The following is a 24,618-nucleotide window of genomic DNA, read 5'->3' on the forward strand; positions in this document are numbered from 1 at the left end:
AGGGCAGCTTGTACCGACAGCGTACAAGGAAACACGGTCTGGCTGGGCCCTTTGGACGTGAACTGTCCCGTCTCCTGCTCCCATCGCTGCAAGGATTGGGGATGACAGAAAAAAGCTGTTTTCAGGTAGTCACTTTGTTTTATTCAAACAGCAAAAGTGGATTGAAGTACAAACTGTCGTTGCACGGTATTTGTTTTCCTTAAAAACATTTCTTGATTACATAATTCAGAACAACTTTCAAAACTAAGTTGTTTAACAGTTTTCCCCAAAGTATTTTCAATCCATTTAAAAAAGGATTTGCATTAAAGACCTCAGAATTAAGAGCTGTTGTATTTTTCACTCTACAAAAAGGAAAAGGAGGATAAGGTTACAGACAGTTCACTGCAGATTCCAATTTTGAGATGACTAAGCTTCTCCTAGAAATATCCTCAGCACTGACAGCAGCTTTTTCTGAACCATTAATGGGTCATTTCACCAGAAAATAAAATTAAATCCTGAGAGAAGTATCTGTTAGATCTGGCTAAAACTGCAGGTCACCTTGATTCTATACAAGAACACAAGTATTGCATGACTGTTAATTTTTGTCATGTAAATTCTAAGTAACAAAAAAAAACAAGGCCAACATCTCTGCAGTACCCACTAGACTGAAAAGAATGACAGGAATTTTATTTAAATAGTTTGACTTGAAACCTTAGGGGGGAAAAAAAGAAAAAGTGAGTAAAACCTAAATCCATGTATCACTGTGAAGAACAAAACAAAGTTCTAAGTAACAATTTTAATTCCTGAAATGAATCAAAAACATACAGGTCCTTTAGTGTTTTTACAAATACTTTCCAAAAGGATTGAATTTGTTTTGGTGTAAAACAGAAGAGGGAAGATTGCTTTGCTGTGAGACTAAAAATCAAAGACGAAACCACAAGATGCAATACTAGCATTTAAGCATATAACTTAAAAAAAGCACTGTCATGTGAACAATTACTACTGATTACATCAAAAATATTATACATTTACTTCTTTCATCTCTTAACATTATAAGATAGGTTGGGCAAATACCTGGCACCAAAAAATTGATGCATGATAGTTCCAATACGTTAAACAAAATGTACTATATTAGAACATTAATATTTAAAAATTTATGCCAACTTTTCATCCAAACCCACACGGCCTACCACTTCCTAGAAATTCTATTTACCCTTCTGGAAAAATTAGCAGATTATCGACTTCACCTTCTTTCACAGTATTCAAGGTGACTATAAGACTTATTCCTAATGGAAAGGTGAGCAAAACGATGTATTTGATATTGCATCCAAATTACTGTAACAAACTAGTGTTACATCTTTCCAAAATCGCCCAGCAGTGTTATTAAATCTGTTTGAGTTTTTCAAAATCTAGTTGCAAGGGCTTCCTCCTGCACCAAATGTAACAAGTCACTCCAGCACCAGTTTGGTTTCAAACACCAGCAGAAATCTAACACTGACCTGAACATAACCCAAGCATGTGAGTTGCATGAGGAGCTAATAGTTTATTTACCCCCTACTAATTATTAAACTTGTTTTCCCATTTGTAGAGTAACATTATTGTAAAATTAACTATTGGCAGCACCTGCATTGCTGTTCAGTTTTAGAAAAAGCAATCCAGGTGTTGCTATATTTGCTATATATTTTAATTGAACAAAAGCAATATACAATTTATATTTGAACATTATGCCATTCAAGTCCACACAATGTCCACCAAATAAATCAATGTGATGTTACAATAAAATACATGATCTGATTTATCTAATAGGCTTCCTGATCATGTATCATATTCAAGATAGATCCAATGCCTTTAGTATCAGACTGTGAAGCCAGATGTAATCTTAAAGAAATAACCAAGTGCGCTTTATGCGGGAGAGCATTCTGACAGTATTTAATTGTTTGCAGCATCTGCTTGCCGAGGCCAGCCTTCTTCCTCAACTCCAGAGTCATATTCTTCTTCAGATGAATCTTTAGGAGGAGCCCTATAATTAAAACAAACTGATCAGATACAGATACAGAAACTGAGAAAAGAACGGAGACAGTATCCATAGCTTCTGATAAACATGTGGCCTGCAAAGTGCCCTGATGAAAAGTGTTCTGACAAGCCTGCCATCTGCAAAACCACCTTCTGAGTTGAAAATGGTGCTATGCAGATTTAAACTACTACCAGTAAGCAGTGTCATTACTGAAAACCAAGAGGCCACTGAATTCAGTTAAGTAAAATACATTTCAGACTTTAAGCAAACAGAAGTGCTGGTGCTCTGCAAAATAACTGAAGGCAACTATTAATATCTTTCACTTCAACCATCCCCTTTGAGGAACTAAGTGTGCTGAAGCGAGCTTCAACACAGATATTGGCACATACAGAGCGTGTATTTCAGTTAAAGTCACACAAAAACGTTCTGGCAGACCTGGAAGCCATGCTAGGATTCATGAATCCCAGTCCTGACCCACCCCCTCTCAATCTCCTCCTTTGTTTACTGTGCTAAAACCTTTTAAATTATTATTTAAATCCAGCTTTGTCTAATGCTTTTACTGCTCTACCACATCATTAACATAATACAATCTTTACAACATTAAATCTATTATTTTAACAAGTGCTCAAAAAGTCAACAACAGACGCTTTTTATGGGCCATCTGTTGCTGCAAGGGCAACGAAGGAAAAAACTGCAGAGGCCTAGAGCTTGCCTAAAAAAATACCTCACAGAGTGAGTAGTCACTAGAAGAAAGAAGGGAAGAGAGTTCCATTTCTGAAACTGCAGTATAGTGACAGTTAAAACTTCAGTTTTTCCACTGTTAACTTGTCATGCTCATCATTTACTTCCCTCTTTCCACAGGCATATAGACACACACACACACACAGAGCTTAAAACAACTTCATATGAAAGTTTATTTTGTAATTTCTTTTTAAAAACTGAAGCAATACAAACCCAGAGTCTCGAGGACAGAATAGGCACTAAGTCAACTGTGTACGGTATACAGAGAACCAGATTCTTTCTAGGACATGTGCATAGTTTATTTAAACACTTGTGCCTAAGGCAAATGTCAGAACATCTGTCTAGCTGTATTACTGGTCTGTTCTGATACTGCCATTACAGTTTTACCTAATGTATCCTGGCTCTTTTTTGCCTTCTACAACATCTTTGTCAACTTCCACGCATACGATGTCAGAATTGGGCACTTCAAACATGGGCTCTAACAGCAGCTTTTCCTACAAAGAAATAGAGGGAAAAATATTTCTTTTTTTACTTAACAGTTATGCTTAGCAAGTGCTTTTCAGAGCTAGATACAGTCTCCCAAGAAATCTCAATATCCACATTTTTAGAAAGAGATCTATTGCATCTATACAAGAGCCAGAATAAAATGCTGTTTTGAGGCAAAACTCTCATGATTAGTACCACTTATATGAATGTAGGCAGTTTCACTTACTCGAGCTGAGACTATCCTTACTTACCATTATAGATCGAAGACCTCTTGCACCAGTTTTTCTGTCAAGGGCCAGTCTAGCTATAGCTTTCAATGCATCTTCAGTTACATTTAATTCACACTACAGACAGAAAAACATGAAATTTAGTCAGGTATTTTGTTTGTAACTCAATAGCGCTTTGAGTGCAACAGTGCAAGCATTACCCGATACTACTGTACACAAAGACGAAAAACGACATACAACAATGATTTGCTTTTTTTTACAGATCAGAACATTTAACATTTCAGCTACATACACAAAACTTCAGTTACAGTTTGGTTTTCCCTAAAGTTACCAGTATTGCCTATGTCATTTAACTGCAACTTCTACAAATACCTCCAGAGCACACGAGGTGGCTCTTGATGCCTGTTTGGCAAGGTCACTGATGTTCCAGTGAACATTAACACAAAGAGCAATTCAACGACTTCCAGGTAGTTGCCCCCACAAAGACAGGTATCCAGTCTGAACCAGCTGTGCTTCCGTGAGATAGATTTTAGCTTTTTGGAGCGGGGCAGTGTACATGCAAGGGGAAGAAGTTACTTCCATTGACATTTATATTCTTTTCCTACAAACACCTCTTGAATCTTTCAAGAGGCCAGATTTGTAAATACAGAGCATTTGGAATAGATACTGAAGATAAAGAACCCTACATCAAAGGGAACAGGAAGACAAGGGTGACAGTTCAGCCAACTGAGAAACAACTAACAGCAATAAAAAGATCCTTTAATCATTAGCTTGTCTTCTGCAATCTTCAAAAGCACTTCAAACACATCATACAACAACACTTTTAAAGGAAAGACCAGGATTAACAGGTGTATTAAAAAGCAGGAAGGAGTGAAGGACTGGCTGACCAGAACACGGAAGTCTTCCCACCCCCCAGCCTTAAATCAGGGAAATCAAGATACCTTTTAGAATCTGAAGCTGAAAAAATATTTACATATCCAGTGGAATAATGGGCATTTTACTCAAACAAATCATTTTCCTTCAGAGTTAAAATTGCTTTGGGGTTTAAAAAAAGCAAAGAAACCACCACATATGAACCAAAAAGCTGAGCACAGCATTGGCAAAATACAACAGAACAATTAGATAACAAGAAGAAAACGAGTTGTTCTTACACATATTGAATTTCAAGTGATTAAAGAACTACCAAACAAGGTTTTGCTCACTTCTCAAGATCCTATCACAAAACCAATTTTGAGTTCTTACTCAATACTATATGTATAAACTGCTCACGGAGCAATGGCCTTGGCAAGCAATTAACATGATTTTAGAGCTTACTGCCAGGTTAAATCTATTTTCTCTGCTAGGAAGATGTAGGAACAATTGTAATCTTTAAAGCAGGGGTATAATATCTGAGAGAGCTGGTGCAACTTCCTGTTCTACAAACAGCTCATTAAGTACAACCAGTTCATGTTCTGCAGCCACAAAAGAGACAATGTATCTTTAGAGTGAGGCAGCTTTAACAACGTATCTATAAACAAGACTATTGAAAAGCTGTCAAATAAAAATGCAAAATCCAAACCTTATCCATGCTGAACAACGCCTGGTATTGAGGAACCACAGCATTTCGTGGCTCTGTGAGAATCCGTACAAGCGTCTTCTCGTCTAGGCTATGCAGAGGAACCACAACAGGCAAACGGCCCACAAACTCGGGAATCATGCCAAATTCAATGAGATCTCTAGCTTCCACGTGACGCAGCAAGCGATCCTTTTCTTCAATGTCTTGATGTGTATTGGACTCTCCGCTTAGGTTAGCGAGATCAGCTGCTGCTGCAGCCCTTCTGCCTTTTCCCAAATTAGATGGTGTCCCAAATCCTAGATACTGCAAAATAAATGTTATGCTTACAGAAGTGTAAATTTTCTTTACATAACTAAATCATCTTCAATATGCATAAAAAATTAATTAGCATACTATATACAGAAGTGACTGATTGTCTGTCATTACATATTAATTCAGGCTTAAGAATTTACTTAGGGTAAAATTAAACCCTTTACACATAATCAACCAGTTTAACATTTAATTCTCCCAGTAAGATGTCAACACACCAGACTGAAGAAAAGGAAGCTTTTCCTAAAACAAAAAAGCTTAATAACATGTTCTGAAAGATTTATGAAATATATATGAGTACCAATGATACTAAAAAGGCTCTTCAGAAGTGAAGCAAATGAATGTAGGAATGCTTATGTGAAAAGCTACGTACATTATCATAAACAGTAATCTGGATTTCAGTTGCTTCTCTGTTGCTGGAAACAAGGTGCACCTTTTGTCAGAAAGATGCAGCCAGTAGCACTCTGTACTCAAATGTTAATATACAAAATACTAAACTGAATGAACTAGCTATCTCTAGAAGACGATAGTTTGAGGGAATGGTGTTAAAAGCTATCTGAGTATCAATAGTAAAAGCTTTATTTTTCTACTGACACCCAAAGGTTTTCTCAGGTTCATACTTGGTACATTCACTGAATGAAATCCTATTAGCATTGCTAGAACTGTTTCATACACTCTGTTTTTAAGAAACATGGGGCATTACAACGACTTAAAAAGTTACTCTTATGTGTGCATAGCAAGTCTTCCATCAACAGTTTGCAACCTTTTCATATTTGCATATGCTAAAAATTTCCCCTTGGAAGCAGAGACTGCTGGGAGCTAACTAAGCCTCCTAACAACAGGCTTGCTCTGCGTTACCTTTCTTGGGCTCCTCTAAAGTAGTTCCCTGACCTCAGGTTCCCAGATAATAGATGGAAGACCACTGTTCTACAAACTTGCTAGATTTATGAATCAAGCAGGGCCTTATCAGCCAGTACCATGAACGGTAATTAAGATGACAATTTTTCAGTTCAAATACAGCCAGATGCATTCACCTTTTCATTTTTCCTCCTGCTGATAATTCTGTCAAGACCATTAAAAGCACCAGAAGCTACAAAGAGGATGTTTGTTGTGTCAACCTGCACTGTTTCTCCACGTAGTTTACGAGAATTCTTTTCTGGAACATTTACTATTGTACCTTCTAGTAATTTTAACAAGCCCTAAAAAGAAATAGAGAAAAGAAACAAGTAATAAAGAATCTAATATGCAGCACCATATAAGAAGGCATGCCAGACTCCACTTATTTGCACAGAGGTACTTGTATCTTTTTAATTCCTTATGCCTTTATAGTAACGAACAGAAAATGTCTAAAGAAATCAGTTTTCCATATCACAGAGAAATAGTCCTACTTAAGGGCAGACAAAAATCTCAATCTCTAATGTGACTCACATGCACATAATTACTACTAAGTATTTTTAAATATCACCATTAGTAATGAGTTGCTCTGAGGGTTTTGTTTAAATGGAAAGTGTTATGTATTCTTGCCCGTATTATATAACTTGCTATTTGAAAGCCCTGAAGACATTTTTAGGTTAAAACATTTCTGTGAAGCAGTCTTGAGAGGTTTTTATTTTGTTCGTTTGTTTTTTGGAGTGATGAAAGTAAAGAGGAGAGATGAGGGTTTCAAAGATTAATAATTCAGGAACTGAAGACTATGCCTCTATACGCTCCTGTGCTATTTGATATATGACAGGACATATGTAGACTTGGTGAGCTCAGTTTGCTTACAAAGTGAAATCACTCCACAGAAGCACCTACTTGTTGAACACCTTCTCCTCCGACATCCCGTAACTGATGAATACCAGGAACACTGCCAATCTTATCTACTTCATCCAGAAAAACAATTCCTGCAGTTACAGAAGATGGATTTAAGGAAGATTCTACTTTTTAAGAAAAGTAAAAATTAACACACAGGGAAGAACACAATTTAAGATAGCAGCAATCTGTTCTGCTTCCATATTTTTGATTGAAAAAAGGTATGAATAGAATGTACAAACAAAACTAGATACGTATAAATGTATAAACAAAACAATATCAAAAGCTTAGATGCATTCAGAGCATCTTTCATGTTTGTTATTTCTGATCTGAAAGTGTTAAAGTTTAGGTACATGCAACAAGAATGTAAGTTACGGAAATAATGGTGGTCTGCAAGTTTAGAGTACTTAGGTGAAATAACCAGAGTCTATGAATGAGCTTCAGGAAACACATGGTCAAAGTTTACCTTGTTGAGCTTTTTCTACATTGTAGTTGGCATCTTGCAGGAGTTTTGCAATGACAGATTCAATGTCTTCACCAACATAGCCAGCTTGGGTCAAGGTAGTACAGTCACAGATAGCAAAAGGTACATCTAGGCATTTAGCTAGAGTCTGAGCCAGCAAGGTTTTACCTGATATAATAAAACAGTATGTTAAAAGTGCCATAAATTTCTTTAGAGCACACAAACCCAAATATTTACACTGGGATCATCAGTACAGTCATTAGTTATTTTAAACGATGCCAGCATGTTCATATACTCCGATAAGAATATTTTCCAAGGGAACCAGTTTTCATAAACAATGCTTTTTATCTTGAAAGGCTCTATGTTTAAATTAGGCTAATACTGTACCTGAGGCAGCTTGAAACACACACAGTATCACAAATAAAGCGTCATAAAATACATAAACCAAAATCCATGTACTTGCATAGATTAAAGATTAAATAAATCATTAGTCCTTTGTAAACACTCAGGCTCCAGTGCAGAGTCCAACTGCTCTTGCTTTGAAAGTGGGGAGAAACAGGATTACATTTACTATATGTTCTCCCACATAGTCTGCAAAATGCTATCATTTCAGCACAAACACTCCCACTTCTCACGAACATCCTGAAACATAATTTCTTTCTTAGCTCCCTGTAACTCTTCTGTCTTGGAGGTGAAACATCACTTCCTAACCACTGAACCTCAAACTTGCCATCTAGAGCTGCCAACTACAAATCCATGTTATTTCAGTTTAGTGAAAGTTACATCTTTTAATCATTCAGTAAACATATGCATATAAAAAGATACCACTTGGCCAGACTGCCTTCCTTCTCAAGGTCATTTAGTTCAGCTTTTTACTGGGACAGGAGACCACAAAATGCCAGTTTGAAATTGGCGTTTTAGCTTTATGTATACCAATTGGTAGGAATCGCAAAAGGGAAAAGTCACTCATTAGCAAGGCATTCCAAGAAAATCTCTTAAGCCTATGATAACATACAGCTGCATACCTGATCCAGTTGGTCCAAGCAGTAAAATATTACTCTTTTCAAGTTTTATGTCATCATTGGGTGAATCTAGTACTTCACCTCCCCGTTTTTCCTGAGGTATCTGCTGGTTCATTTGTTGTTGCATCGACGCTCCTAAAGCATTACCGTGTGGACTAATTCCAGCAATCTGCAGCAGTTCTGAAGAGAACAACAAGAGTACTGTTTGAGCACTGATGAGGTCGGCTAGTATCTTAAATGCACAATAAAAAAAAACTTTTCTGTGTTGTTCTGTGAACGTTTAACTATACCTAAAGTATATAAGTTTACAGAAACAACTGCAACAAATTTGGTGCAACTACTACAAAAACATGAGCTTTGCAAAAGCACGTATTTGAAGAGAAATTCCAATGGTACAATAGTTTATCTAAAATATTCTTCTCCATTAAAAATAAGTGCTAGAGAAATTTAAGTCCTTACAGAAAATTTGTAGTCACTTATTTTGTGTAATATATAATGTAAAAAACAATAAATGCTACCTGTTGATTACTATGATGAGAAAGTACAAGAACTGGCTAATTATACAATAAAAAGCCATGCATGAGTCTATTCTTAAGACTGACAAATTTGTCTTAGTTCAGTTGTCACAAGTTTCATTTTCATACATGGATATGGAGACTGATTTGTATTTTCTTTTTTTTTCTCCAAAGCATTAGAGTTTTAATTACCTTGCAGGGTAGAAATTTGAAGAAAACTGAGTTGAAGATGCATAAATTGATTATAAATTGATCTACACTACACTAAGGAAGCATGTTCGATAGCCACAGAGTTCCAGTGGACCAAAAATAAACATGACTGCCATCACCCAGACAAAAAATGGCCTGTTCTATCTCACATCATATTTTGTATGGCATCACTAATAAAATCGCACCTCAGATTTAAGCAAAAAAAGTTTCAACTTTCACTTGTTTTATCAAAGATAATTCTAAAGACAGTTATTTAACCAACAACTTTATGAAAGATATCTTTACATTTTACCTGCCTTCCACCTAGAACTAGATAGAGTCGAATCCTGGTAACTTCAGTTAAAGGAGCCTCAATGCTATCAAGTTTATTGATAGAAGTGAAGCAAACGGGATTTTACCTGACATTTCTAACTAGTGGTCACTGAAACACTGTTCTACATTAACATCAAAAGAGTAGATATTGCAGAGGAGGACATGAGGAGAGAATTCACTTACTTGTAAATCTGTACTCATCCTCCCGTCTTCTGATTTCTAATTCTAAGAGAGAGGATGAAAACAGTAATAAAAAAAGTTTATAAATGCTCCACCTCTTGCCCTCTTCTGAATACATTTCATCACTGTGTAACGAATGTATTTCTAACAAGAAATCCCCACATGAATGAGTTCTTATTGCTGTCGAATCTAACCCAAATCCCAACTTGTATGCTTTTAAAATGACAGTATGCCTTCTACTACTTACAACAGTAACAGATTATTATCCCTTACTAGATTTTAATTTTAAAAGCACTTACAGAAGAAAAAAACCCACACACTGTAATGCAACTTAGTTTAGAAAAGACTTCCTTGGACTTGCATTGTTAAATATAAATGCTTAAGATTTCACATCTTGCAAAGTACTATCAATTATAAATATTCATTGCCAGTTCCTCTGGCTAGGCACTGTTTTATCTTCCTGTGGAGAATCAGCACCTTCCCTGTGCCAGGTACACAACTGCTCTCCTACTATTACCAGAACAGTGCTACCAATACTCCCCCCTCCTCCTCCCCCCAAAAATACTTTTTTTTTTTTTTTTTACACAAATTCAAAAAACATAAATAGTATTTCTGTTTACTTAGCATACTATTTATTGCAAGACAGAATAAAACACTAAAAAAACCCCCACCAAGGTACACTTTGATTCAGAAATGGTAACTTAATCCTACTTCTAAAAATAAATTAGATCAACAGAGCTGTAGTTACTCGGTAGCAAAAGTACTGCCAAGAGTAACTCCATCTACACCTGCTAGATATGGAACAGTACCATGGTGACCAACAGATGCTGCCAGAGGCTGCACGTGAGACTGGAAAGCTAGCTATTCATCAAATGCACTATGCAAAATATTGTCTTAATGATCTGCACTGTTGCTTGCAGATTAAGCAGCAGATTTACTGCTAAGTAGTAAAGGGGATTAGAAAGAAAAAATTAAGAGGCTCACTTTACAAAGTAAAAGGAAAATACCTAATAATGTGTAGCAGTAAAAATGCTAAATATTTAAGAGGTTAGACAACACCCATGACATCATAAAAATTTTGGATTAGAAATAAATCACAAAAGTTTACATACAGTAAAAATTAAATGGAAATTTTTTTAATCATCTGAACTACAGAACATTTGGTGTTAAAGTTTTAGAGGTTTTCTTACTCACATAATATATTTACTTATACCGCTTCACTAAGTTTGGACAGTGGAAACAGATCAGTCAACTTCTGAGCTTTCATACACTACTAACACCATGGGCTTGCCTCTATGCTGGGTTTTGAAAACGTTGTTTTTTACCTAATAATGTTCTAGTCTAACAACAGTCATTTTACAAGACTGCAACATTCCTACTCCTTTGGAAAACAATACTGAATGAAAATTAAATGTATATGGACTGCAAGTCAACTATTATTATTAGAGGACCAAAAATATAAGTTAGGGGCCAGAAATCATAAATTTTATTTAAGAATAAGGACATAACTTTATACAAACCTCTTGGTGTCAAAGAAGTCTGTTTTTCAACTTCTGCTTGCTGTCTCAGGTTAGCTGGGATATTATTATAGATTCTTTTATAATGATTGTACACAGCAACTGAAAGCACCTTCTTGGCAAAACACTGACCAACAACGTATTTGTCGAGGTAGTTATAAATCTGAAAAATAATTAAATCTTAATAATATTTCTAAAACACTTGTGCATGAAAAATTAATAAAGTGCAAAGAGACTTTATGGGTCACTCTAAACTAAATTTGAGCTAATTTTTTTTAAACATCAGTTTTATAACATACATTCTGAAACCTTAATAAGTAAGCAAAGTTGAACCCAGTGATTTTGGGATATATTACACATGGAACATAAATGAAGGCTCTAACCACCAAAGCTGGTCTAAATAATTTGACTTATTATTTCAGTCTGTGATATAACTTGATGAATGTAACAGAATTAAGAATTAAAAACCCAACATTTAAAAAACAAAACAGATTAACACTGATAAATTTTCTAAGGAAATGAGACTTAAAGTCATATTGCATCTGTTGGTTTTCCCCTACTAATATTTGACCCCATTGTCAATTTTACCCAAATTTGTAAAAGGAACAGAAGTTTCAAATATATTTAAACTCTTACAAAAGCCTACCAAGGGGCCGCACGTAGCTTCAGAAGCCAGTTGAGCCCACTAAGAACCAAGAGACATGATAAGGTCCCTCGGTATTCAGGAAACAGAAGCCAAATGACTGCTCAGCGCGGATGCAGCAGCAGCAGCCAGGTCCCAGCCACAGGCCCACTGACTAGCTACGGGTCTAAGCCAGAAACAGGCCCAACAAAAGGTGCTGGAGCTACAAGCAGCAGCTGGCAATATTCCGGTGCAGAATACGAGGCCATAGCAGGAACTAAAGGTACTGTGGATGGTGAGGGCTGAATTAAGTCGCAGGGTCACAAAGAGAAAATGAAGGTACTGGGCTTCAGTCACAAGGCAAAGACAGAGGAAAAGAAGCTGGGCTGCTTTTCTTGGTTGTGGGTCTCGTTTTCTTTTATCAGTATGCTGCTGTGTTACATAACACTCGCTCAAAGGTTTAATCTTCAGCTAATCATCCTTGTTGTTTGTTGCTCTGTCACAGCAGAGCATTGCACACTCGATACAGATTAAAAAGTAAAGCATTCAATCACACTTTAGTACAAGAAAACATTAGGGTGAAATTAAGACCCATACCTTTTTCGGTGGAGGAGGTGGCTTCTGCTGGAACGCCAATTTCACAGCTTCTGCTGCTGACTCAGGCTCTTTAATGATGCTCTTTTTTGTGTCGGCCTCTGACAGTACAACAAAAAAATGGTGACACTTCTCACACTTCACAAAACGGGTGGAAGCTGCAGAAGTAGTAGAACAAAGTGGTAAGAGAAACTACTTGAGCAACATTCATTCAACTGCCTCAGCTTGTAATACAAAGGACATAAAAACACCTGTGAAACACTGTATTTACACAACACTTTCACTTTGTTCACATTAGAAGCTTAAAAAGCAATTAATGGACTATGAAATTTCACATAAAAGGAACACAATCTGCCCAAAAAGTCACAATGCACAGCAGCAAACAAAGGATTAGAAAGCAAAAAATCTACTTCCTAGGTATTCAGTAGCACTACGCTTGGAAGAGGAAATTCTGCATCTCAGAGTGATGCAAGATTAATGAGAGCTTCTGACTATGCATGAAAGGATGAGTTCCCAACTCTCAAACTAGCAGGCAAAAAACTTGTGGTCAGGGACAGGCTACTCAACAGCGTGGGGAAGTAATCTTCAATATAAGTGTCAAAGATGACATACAGCAGGCTTGGGAAAAGACAGCCACAGCAGCTTTCGGTTTCTGCATCCTGCCGGCTGTGTAATCCCATGGAGCATGTCTGAGTCAGTCATCTAAGCCCAGGACACAGAGTGCTGTGGGTTCACATAAAGTGCTCACCCTGACATGGGGTGAAGAGGCAGCTCTGGTATGCAACAGAGGATCAGGACTTTGATGTTTTGTAAGGTCATTTGCTTATTTATTTTTTAAATGTCAAGAACAGAATGAATTTCCTTCAAAATCCAAACCCTTCTAATGCTGACTTTACGAATCATTCCTCAAGAAATCACATTACATGCAAAGGTTGGTTTCGAAAACCTGCAAACTAGAACTTATGCTTATTACTTTTTTTTTTTTTTTCCAAAAACCAAGATGAAATAATCTAGAACAGATGGATTATAAATTCGTTTTTTTAATCTAAAATAGATATTTTGTTTGTCACAATATCGCAGTGCACTCTATTAAATTCAATAGAAGTGTAACATGAATGATTTAAAATAATTGTTCTGTATTAAAATGGTCACCTGAAAAACTTAAAGATCATAACTTTTGAACTCCTAGAAGTTTTTGGAAAATGGATTGCACAATCTAGTACCAGCCAATTTTAATGACGGCCTCTGGCAATAAACAAGCTGCTTATTTATAACTTGTTTTTGCCTCCCATAAAGCTGGCATCAGCAAAAGTTGTTTTACTACTAAACACACCTTATGCCTGAATAAATAAGACCAGCAGATTATTAAAATAATGTAGCACATAATACTGTGACCATCACAGCCTTATTAACTCCCTACTCCAAAGAAAATTTGTAGAGTAACTGGAAAGCTCTCCCTGCAACAGTGCAAATTACTGATATCTGCCTGATGGGAATGCAATGGAGACTCACTTGCATGCTCTCCTTTTACAAGACTATTATCTCATAACACCATCATAGGAAAAATTTGCTCCCAACACTCATTCAACACACCTCTGACATTCTTAATGACTACAGTGCCATGAGGCTGTTGTCTTTCCTTACACAATGCTAATACTCAGCTTTAGTAGGATGGAAAAGCCATTAGTATACTTGCCCCCTTTACAGATCCACAGGAATGGTGGAGAAAAAAAATAAAAACAGCAAATGAAAAGAAAGAGCAGGCTAAAAGACTACTATTGTGCATTCTTACAATATTGTTCACTAAAAAAATCACTGTGCAGTGTGCTTCACTTTCATCAATTACCCCAAACAGGACACAGGAAGGTTATCAGAGATCTTCCTGATTTTCAGCAAGACCAACTGGGTCCATGGTTACAGAGTAACTTTGATGTATGGGGCACCCCAAGGATGGGGACTCGAACAGTTAGCAAACTGCAGCCGAGAAACTGCCAGTCTCCATTGTCTACGCAGCGTTCTGGAAACAAACAGCAATATGAGTTTTAACAGAACTTCAACTGCTGCAGAAATTTTGAGAAGTCTGTTCTGAACTGTAAGGAAAACAAGTTTAAGTATTGCTATGTTCCCCAAAAATGAAAATACCAAATTTCAAGCAATTTCTTATTCTTAAATACTGGAGTGGTTTTATATGTTGTGTTAACAAGCACATAGAAGCCTAGGAAACAGCCTTCATGTCAAATTACCTCACTGTCCTTAAGATATCTGCAAATATTCACGATGTGGCAAAAAGCAAATCAAGCACTGGCTTTGATTCAGGCAAGCAGTACCACAGCATGCCAGAGGCTGCATTTGCAAAGTGATTTCTGAAGTCCATACAAGCTGACCTTGTCAAAGAGGAATGCTGGATTCATACAATGCATACAGGAAGCCAGAACAATAGGAGGATTAACCTCCAAAACATTTGTAGGGTTGAGATAATAGGCTTCCAAACTGCTATAAGGTAAAATGACATCAAGAAAAAAAGAGTAGGGAAGCCACTAAGTACAGGCAGTAGCAGGTAAGTCTTGCTTTGCAGGATGTGAGCTAATGGAATCAGCGGAAGGCAGTAAGAGTGCCAAGTTAAGACTTATGGCAACAATACTTACCCATTTGCAATCAGGTTTAAAGCTATTAGATTTCACTCTACATCATGAGACTTAAATCTTCTTTCACTGATCACAAACCTCCCCTTACATAGCCTCACAATCCAAAACAATACAGGGACGGCTCAGAAAATGCACCAAAGCAAAATCTCTTAATTTCTGTCATATTCTTAGTTGTTAATTACTGGAAAACTATAGCTAAACAAATCATTGGGAAAGTTTTGCAGATACGTAATGAAGTCCTGTAATGAAGTTCAGATACATAATGAACTCCGCTAGATAACCAGTCTGTCCCACTACCACTCAATGGCTAATTGCAAATTCATTGACTAATGAATTTGGCTTTTATTCAGTATTTTATTTCCCTAGGCCTCTCAAAATGAGTGAAAAACCTGATGTTTAAAAACAGAAGCAAATGCCATGTTAATGTTTTCCTTAGGCTTTAGATATGCAGTTAAAGATCTGTAGCTTTATAATTCAAACCAGAATTGGATTAATTATTTTTTCCAACTAAGCAACACCAAAAGCTTATCTGAAAATCAAGTTACAGCAAGCTAATACAACCAGAACACCATTCCTTTTGAAACAAAACTGAATAGAAACTTTCTTAGGATTTTTTTTGTTTCGTTTTGTTTTTTTAAAGAGAATTAGCACTTAGCTATATTACTTCCCAGCTACTTTAGGTTTATACTAGTAACAGACTTTTTTAAAGGCTCCAATCTCAAACTCTCAGAGATGAAGGTGCAATGATGTGAAAAGTAGGAACATTTAAAGAGGACTTCCTCACATTTTGACCTTCAAGCTTCTGCCAAATTTGACCAGCTTCAACACGGTTTTTACAGGGAAGAAGTGGATTTCCAGTCCCAAGTTGTTTATAATAATGTCATTCTAATGCCATGATTCAAGTGCAGTTTTTGAATTTGAGATTGCATTTACTAGTCACATTCTCTCCCATAATGTTAATATAAATAAGTCCTCTTCCATGAATTAGTGCCAGATTTTTCAGAAATGCTTGTTGCCTGTAGTTCCAAATAAATGAATGGCTTAGCATTTCTGAAAAAATCATAGCTATTGTAGACTGATCCTTGTATCTAACCTAAGACATTACTGTAACGACAATGTATTTGTGATTCATGATGCTTGGATCATTTTAATTCCATAGTACTTCTTTTCTGATACTTGTATAAACTAATGTACATCCACTCATTATTTTCACCAACCGTGATATTAACAACTGTTAAACGAGTTTAGGCTGACCTTGGCTTAAGCTCCTTAATGCACAGGTCTGACTATGCCTTGATACTTCCTCCTTGAGCCCCATCAACCGACAATGGGTATTTGCTTTCTGACAACTATTTTCTAGGCTGATCTCTTAAGCACTGAAATAAGAAAAAAGTCTTCAAGTCTGGTAGAACTGAAAAGTATAATTGGCATTAATTTGGACTGTACTTCAAAGAAGGTTGCTATTACTCTGGACATCAGGCATCTGATAACTTACATTTTTGGATTTTCTATCTGGAGTTTTCTGCTTCCTACTTGGAACGTACCATAGATCCTATTTTGCCATAAAAGATGATTGTAGTAAGCCATCTGTAATAGACTAATTCTTCTGCTGGAAAAGCACTTTGCTCTACTACAGGCAGGATTAGAGTTTTATTATTTAGTAAACAAAGGACAGACATTACAAATATATAAAACAGAAAGAAGTATCAGTAGTTGAAGTGGTATTGTTTACTTGAGCATTTCTTCCACTACATAAAACATAACAGCTATTATAAAACTTCATATTCACAAACTATACAAACATATCAGCAAAGATAATATATGCTTATAACAATTTGGCCAAATGAAACAATGAAATTTTTTACATTCCGTAATTATTTGAAGTTCTAAATAGACTAAAACTTAGCTATCCAAATTACCATAGACAACAAACAATCACATCTTTTGATATTTATAAAAGAAATAATTCATTAAAAACTTACACACGAAGGTCTCCACGTGTGTGCACAAGTCACCACACTTCGGGCAGCGCAGCTGGTTCCCTCCTTTCCCAGAACTTCCAGAGCTTGACTTTTTACTACCTCCCTCACTGACAGACTTCTAAAAAAAATTTCCAGACAATTAGCTCCAAACAACGGAGCTGTTACATTAGACATTTATCAATGTGCTTATGGAACTTAGTAATGTGAATACTGTAATAGCTGAATAACTAAATAAGTATTGTCAGCATTTCTGAAAGGCTTTGAAAGTCTATAGCAACACAACATTCTTAAATGTAACACATCTGCATTTCCCGAGTCTATCAGTTTTGGATGCCCACTGAAGAGGCTATTAACTGTGTATCCCATATCTACATTAGAACCATTTTCCTGACATGAGAACAATAATGAGCTAAGCTGTGTCAAGACTGTTTTACTAACATAGTTTATTCTAACCCCAGAGAAGAAAACAAATCATACTTATAACAGTAATTTCACTATCGCAACTGCGTTCATTCTAAGGGTTTCTGAAGCCACAACTCTTCTCACATCCTTGACAGATGTAGCTATGCTGGCAGACGGCTGTAGGGCAGACATGGCCTATAAAAAAAGCATCTCAAAAACTGCTTGAAATTTTTCCATTTTGATTTTTAAGGCATAATTCCACAGAGTACTACTTGTCTTTTTCCTCTTAACCTTCAACAGCAGTAGACAGAATAACATTTTTAAAATCTATGTCCTTTCTACACCTTCATACTTTCACTAGTAATAAAAGTTATTACATGTTAGAACAAAGATCTCTTCCTTTTTAAAAAGCTTTCATAAAGTCTCTTATATTAAAAGCATCAGAACCAGTAAATGAATGGAACAGTTTATAATACAGAGCTGTCTATTTCTGTTTCTCTACAATATATGCATTACTTCATAGGATATGTGCTTCCCCCCCCCCTTTTTTTTTTTTAACACCTTGCCTTCTCACTCATTTCTCCCTGCAACTTTCTCAAAGAAAAAAGAACAGAATTCTTAGTCTTCTGTGTTTATTTTTAAAATAAGTTTAACCTGAACCTTCAGAGAACACCTGTGCCATTTGGCTAGTCCCTTAGATCTCAGAACATGACACACTAAGGCAAAGTTATCAAAGCACGCTGTGAACTCTCAAAATCTTATTTGCTGACTAAGGAACAGTTTTATCCTCAGGTAATCATTTATCTGAAGCTGTTTATTAACTATAACTATAGAAAAAGACTGGGATGAAAATAGATTAAAATTTACTAACAAGCGTAAAACTAGTCTCCTCACAAAGTTGTCCTCCTTGATACAACTGCCAAGTCAATGCTGAAAATAATCATCTAGAAATGTATTTACTATAAAAAGCCCACCTGGGATAAAATACAATCACTTCTGAAAAAGAACAGTTGAAGGATCAGAAGTTTCAGAGTTACCAAAAATTTCAGGAAGATTTTAATTTAAAGCAAGGACAAATTACTAAAGACATTTATTTAAGAAATATTAAAAAGAAAAACTACTGAAAATGATAATGTATGGAGGCTACCTTGCTTCCATCTCCAGAACCATCTTTGCTTGCACCGTCCTTTGAAGCAAAATATGCTGGTGTTTCTGAAAAGTTTCTAAGAGGAATTCTTCTCAGGGAACAAGTTTCGAAAGTCCCAAGTTTTCCTAAAACAGGGATGCGTGTACGACCACAAGTAATACCTAAAAACAAAAAAAATCCTTTAAAATTATGGGACGTAAGTTTTCCTTCCCACTGATCAAATACATTCACTGAATAAAAAGTTGAAAACAAGAAAATAAAAAGCTAATTACATGAACCAATACACTGCAATGAAAGCTTTGCTGATACTACAGTTGAATAACGGAACTACCTTGTTAGCATCTGCCCAAGATATACACATTCAAAATACAGTCAGAACCAAAAAGCAACTCCACTATACTGTTTCACATTCTTTCATCCAACTCTTTAGTAACATCGCTGAAACAAAAACAGTGTTTTCCATAGGTGTAATCCGTTCAAAATGTAATATATATGTATATGTTAAATAGGCAATTTTGGATGCATTGATTAATAATACTCTATTTCTAATCCTGATGGCACCAAATCCTGGAATTGATTTAGATTAAATAGAAACAAAAGGTTTCAGCAACAGAATTCAACTTTGAATAACCAAATTTTATTCAAAAATAAATTCACTTCACCACCTTAATGTTTATCGCATTAAAAATTGCCTGGATAATCCACAAATGACCCAGAAGTATCCCAAGTCTTCGAATGTCAGACAATTCGGAGTTCCATTGCATCACAAAATAAGCCACATTGCAGTCATGAAACGGATCCTCAGAATGATAAATACAATCAACCTCTAGCACATATTTTGAAAGTAAAAAAAAAAAAAAGGTTATTAGACAAAAATTACTACAGAAGTGTCTCTGAGACCATGGAGCATATCTGGATTTGGATTTCATTTGGCATATGCTGACCCTTTATAGTCAGATAAATTAATACCACACAATCTTAATTTTGTTGAAATAGCTTATCCCCAACATGAAAAAACTCACTGAGGAACTGAACAATCCTTTCCTCCTTTTGCAACACTTGTAAGGCTGTATTTCATGACTAGGCATGATGCAAACCTACCTTTATTTTTATCACGCCCATGACTGTAGGATCTTTCAACACAAAAAACCTCAAACATCTGGAATCCAGATCTTAAACCTCTCTTCTATTTAAACTTGGCAATTTCTCTATATATCTGGTAAGAATTCTGTGACTTATCAATGGGAAAAGCTATATAGTAACAGCTATAATTACAAGCTTAATATTAATTCATGTTTTTTACTATATTAAAAAACGGGGGGGGTTGGTTTCTTTTATTTTTTGTTTTTTCTTTACAGAAGATGAGAAAGTTTTCTAAAATAAAATGAAATAAAATCTATACGAATGGCAAGAGTAGTGCAGTCCATTCGCTCCGAGACAGGTAAAATGACCAGAACTCACTTCTCATTATATTGATTTACCTCAGTTCATCATTTATTAAGCAGTATCAATTTTGACATATTTTCAGATTTCACTTATTTTACCACATCCCTACATCAATAAAATGTATACGTAACTTTGTTATCCAAATAATTTGAAGGCTGAGTATTACAGCAATACTCCAACAAACAGCTAAGCTAATGCTCTTTAAAACATTTGTAAAAATAAATAAATAAATAATGTGACATAACTGAAACTTTCGAATTACAATTAAGATCTAGAATCTTAACCAAAAGAGGGAGACTTAAAGTTCACCTTAATTATATTGTATTATATTACTATAATGCAATAACAGAAAAATACAGAAGAAAAGCATTAAGGACAAGCCTAAATTTACAGGGAAAATTTCTGCAGACTGTCAAAGTTACAACCAAGAATACTGAATCAAATTTCAAGTTTGTTTTATCAAACTTTATACTGCTTAAGATATTTGAACTTAAAGGTGACTTTAAGATATTTTTAGCACTAAAAATACAATTTATTAGACTTGTAACAGTGGTACTTATGTCTGTAAAACACTGAAGGAGGACCAAAGATTTGCTGAGTGCCACCACAACACAGAAAAACCCTTAGGCTACACAGGTTAAAACTATGAAGTATACACAAATTGCTAAATACCATCAGTTACCTGCAAAAGTATTAGTTCACTTTCACAAGCAGAATAGAGATTAGTTACAACAACAGCAGAGAGTTTAAGCCAAGAGTGCTAAGTGTACTTGTCAGTAGAGAATAACCTGGGCTGAGCATTTATCACGTAACAGCTATTTTGTGTTAATTCCCCATCCTGGGGGCTTGTTCCTCATAAACAGTTCCTCTACTGAGATTTGTTTTACCACTTCTAAAAGGAACCGAGACAGGAATGCTTAAAAATAAAACAAAACAAGACACCCCCCCCCCCAAAAAACCCCCCCCCACACACAAAGCCAAAAAAACCAGCTGCATACAACTCTCCTGTAATAGCTTCTCACCCCAGAGAACCACCCGGGGGAAAGGCCAAATTACCAATGCAGAGACTGATCAAACATTTTACCACTTAGCACTGCAAAAGGACTAAAGATCATCAATTTAAAATCACAGTGCCTTTGTAACACAGAAAATGCACCTTACTCTACACTGAATAAACTATGAAGCTATACACAAAGTGTCAAGTACTAAGCTGACAAGGGCCACACTACATACTATGCCAAGCTACTGACCAGAAACGTCACAGCTGTGGGACTACAGCTTTGGTGTTAGCAGCAGATGCCGGCCAGCCAGCAGCATTACACCCACTGCGGGCCTGGCAGAAGGAGCGTACTGTTGAAAGAGCAATTTCAGTATGGTAACTTTCTTTAAAAAATATATATATTCCCCTTCTCTCACAACACTCTTAGTTGGTCAGCCATTGGGGTACAACATTAAACTTACCTTGCCAGTCACACTGAATTCTGAAGGCTGTAAATAGGCTAAACGGGAAAAAAATATTACTGTTATATCAGCTTGATGCACAAGGACAAGACTTTTCATGTTTAGCCCATCTACAGGTCTGAATGATATTTTTGACAAAACATCACTGTACAATTAAATAATGAAATAGGAATAAAACTATCACAACTACTTACTTATAAATACAAGCGAGCACAGAGACAAATTCTCTGAAACAATCAACGTTCCAGTCTAACACCTAACGATTTCCACACATACTCTGATAAACATTCAAATATGCAACAGCTGGCTGGCACAGCAATACTCTCTCAGATATACCACTGACAGGTTGTTTTTTTTTAAACACTGTTTTTTTAAGCAAATTTTTCCAAAACACAAACAAATGAAACCAGTATATCTAAAGAGCACGAACCAAACATAAGACTGCTGACAGCAGCAAGAACATCTATCCAGGGTGTTCAGATTAGCAGGTTATGAAACAGTAGGAGACTCCTTTACACTTTATTATCCTTTAGTTCATCGATGAACATCAGAAGAAATACCAACTTCTGGGCCAAGTGCTCAAATATTTTGGAACAACCTACCACCCAAGGTAATCACAGGGAGACTGAAAACAGAATTCTCATCTCTGCCCCAAAAAACACTCCATCTACTAGACCAATCCATACACCCTGAATACTCTCAAGTTTGTACCAACTACAATCAGTCCCCAAGTAATACCAAACTTAACTACCTGGCACAAGAGATAATTGGTTACAACCATCAAAATAAAAAAATTTTAAAATTTATTTTTATAGGAAGTTGATGTGTAAATAATTTTACTACTCCATACCTGTGTTTTTAGTCTCATTTGTTCTTTTACATACTCTTTTTACATGCCAGTTTTGACAAAAGAAAAATATTGATTCCATTACCATTATAAAATAACAATTCTGAAGTAAATTTCAAACGTTACTTGTTTTAAAGTTTATTGTTTCAGTGGGTTTGCATGAAGCCAGACAGGCTGGAGTTGGAAGTACTGGCTTAACCCCTTCATTACAGGTCATGCTAGAGAAGTGGCTGCAACCTCAACTGCAATAAGTTAACTTACCTCATGAAGATAATAAACAGTCTTCTCTGACTCATTCAGCTATGGCTGAGAGTATCATTTTTCAAAAAGTTTGCTGCAAATGTGGCAACAGTATAGATTTCCAGCACAATTTGGGGGCTGTTTGCCTTTCAGTAAAAGCAGCATAGAGTATCTCGCTCTTAGGACGGACAAGATCACGGAAAGATGCAAAACCAGTAATAAGTAACATGCACCCTCCACTTGAGCCTCCAGTAACTGCTTTGCCTAGCGTCACTCTTCTAATGACTCGGAAATAATTGTTTTTCGCTAATTGAGCACAAGTCTTTATAAGAAATACTCCAAGCTGCAAGAAGCACAGGATTTTCACCAGTCGGCTAATAAATCTCATTTAAAGGCACAGCAGCATTGCGCAATCGGCGCTGAAAATCGCCCCCATCCAGCTAAACCCTGTTTTCGCTGTACGCTTCGCAAAAAGCCGCTGCGGCGAGCGCTGGTTTTGTAAAACTTCCGAGGCACGCGGCCCTCCTCCCCGCGGCGGCCGCAACCCCCTCCCCCCTCGCCGCCACGCACCTTCACGCCACCTGACACCGGGGAAAGAGAGGCAGAAGCGGGAGGGAAGCGCGGCGGGGGCGGGCCCGCGGCCCCGGGGTTGCCAGGGAGCGTTGCCGCGGCGGCCGCAGGCCCCGCTGCGCTGACAGGCCTCCCCTCAGGGAGGCGGCGGGGAGGCGACACCCCCCCTCACCCCCCCCCCCCCCGCAACGGCCGCCAACGGCCGCCGGGCCCGCGCGGAGGGCGGTTACCTCTGCGCGCGGAGGGCAGCGTGGAGCCCAGGAGGCGCGCGGCCGCGGCGCAGCTGTGGCAGGCGGACATGGTGCGGCCGCGGGCCCGGCGCGGCCCGCTTTCCCCCCCCGCCCGGCGCCGCCGACTAGGCCTCGGTGGCGGCGGCACTGCGCGCGTGCGCGCGCCCCCGCCGTAAACAACCCCCTCCCTCCCTCCCGCACAGCCCGGCGCCGCCCCGCTGACGTCACCGCGCCTCTTCCCGCCCCTCACCGACTACCGCTCCCGGCAGGCAGCGCGCGGAGCGCCTCGTCCGCCACCGCCCCAGCCGCCGCGCGCTGCCTCTTGGGAAATGCAGTCCCGAGGGCGAGGAGGCGCTGCGCATGCGCCCGCAGTGCATCGTGGGAGGTGTAGTCCAGGCGGCGTCGCGGCCCTCCGCGCCGGCGGAGGGCTGCTGCGGTCTCCCCTCCGCGCACACAAATTTCACGCGATTCGTGCCTTTAATTCCTGAGAGCTTCCCATTCTAAAATTCCCAATTTCCTTCCCAGCATCTGTGACATGTGTTTATTTTTACACAGCGTTATTCCCATGTCTGCATAGTCCTGGACTCCCAAACAGGAGAACGTAAAGCTAACACTCCAGGCTGCATTATGCTTAATTTATAAAGCGCTCATAGAGCGGTGCGACTCATCAGGAGAAAGAATTAATCGGAGATCGCAGCAAGCCCCTGCACTCAGTGCTCAGCTCTTGCCTGTGTTGCTAAGGCCAACTCCACCACATGTGCAACCAGCACCTACAGCGGTAGGATTTGGGAGACACAAAGCCCGGCGAAGACCCAGCAGGGACTGAACAGACATCCGATTGGAGAGGAACTTTTGAAATGTGAAACAATTATTTTTTGCTTCCAGATTCTAAACACCAGGTAATACGTGGGAAATATTTCCCATCGATCTCCGAAATAATAAATAAGCCTTTCATAAGCAGCAAACTGAAACAGCAACTGAAAATACTAAAAATTAGAACAACTTTGAGAGAGAGATGAAAATAATGCCTGCTATCATGGGCTGATCTCCCGTCAGATCTGCAATCACAAATATGCGTAAAGCCAAGCAGTCAAATGCATGCTTTAGA

The 24,618-nt window shown here is 37.7% G+C and overlaps 1 protein-coding gene across 8 annotated transcripts; it reads right to left on the minus strand.

Annotated features, from left to right (window-relative positions):
* Positions 1–118: 118 nt before the first annotated feature.
* Positions 119–23,632, minus strand: CLPX (caseinolytic mitochondrial matrix peptidase chaperone subunit X). 8 transcript variants are annotated; one of them, XM_067305770.1, is made up of 15 exons: positions 22,732–23,205; positions 21,624–21,661; positions 18,717–18,877; positions 17,168–17,285; positions 12,544–12,698; positions 11,328–11,487; positions 9,811–9,852; positions 8,594–8,770; positions 7,572–7,736; positions 7,109–7,197; positions 6,346–6,510; positions 5,006–5,305; positions 3,472–3,564; positions 3,122–3,228; positions 119–1,999 (listed from the first exon to the last, which is right to left on the minus strand). In XM_067305770.1, exons 1-15 carry the CDS (start codon positions 22,764–22,766, stop codon positions 1,909–1,911), a joined length of 1,896 nt encoding a protein of 631 aa, XP_067161871.1. In that variant the 5' UTR covers positions 22,767–23,205; the 3' UTR covers positions 119–1,908. The 8 variants fall into 8 exon arrangements, with proteins under 8 accessions (XP_067161871.1, XP_067161872.1, XP_067161873.1 ...); XM_067305771.1 differs by lacking the exons at positions 21,624–21,661; positions 22,732–23,205 and adding an exon at positions 23,511–23,631; XM_067305772.1 differs by lacking the exon at positions 9,811–9,852.
* Between the last annotated feature and the right edge of the window lie 986 nt (positions 23,633–24,618).

This window comes from Apteryx mantelli, chromosome 15 (genome assembly GCF_036417845.1).
Source record: "Apteryx mantelli isolate bAptMan1 chromosome 15, bAptMan1.hap1, whole genome shotgun sequence".
NCBI lineage: Eukaryota > Metazoa > Chordata > Aves > Apterygiformes > Apterygidae > Apteryx > Apteryx mantelli.

What these genes read in the sequence shown, in the direction of transcription:
- CLPX (XM_067305770.1), bottom strand. Translation starts at nt 22,766, where the DNA reads ATGAGTCAGAGAAGACTGTTTATTATCTTCATGAG. An exon ending in GACTTCTTTGACACCAAGAG is followed by an intron (nt 9,853 to 11,327) that starts GTTTGTATAAAG and finishes CCTCTCTCTTAG; the next exon opens with AATTAGAAATCAGAAGACGG. An exon ending in GGATGAGTACAGATTTACAA is followed by an intron (nt 8,771 to 9,810) that starts GTAAGTGAATTC and finishes TGTTCTCTTCAG; the next exon opens with AACTGCTGCAGATTGCTGGA.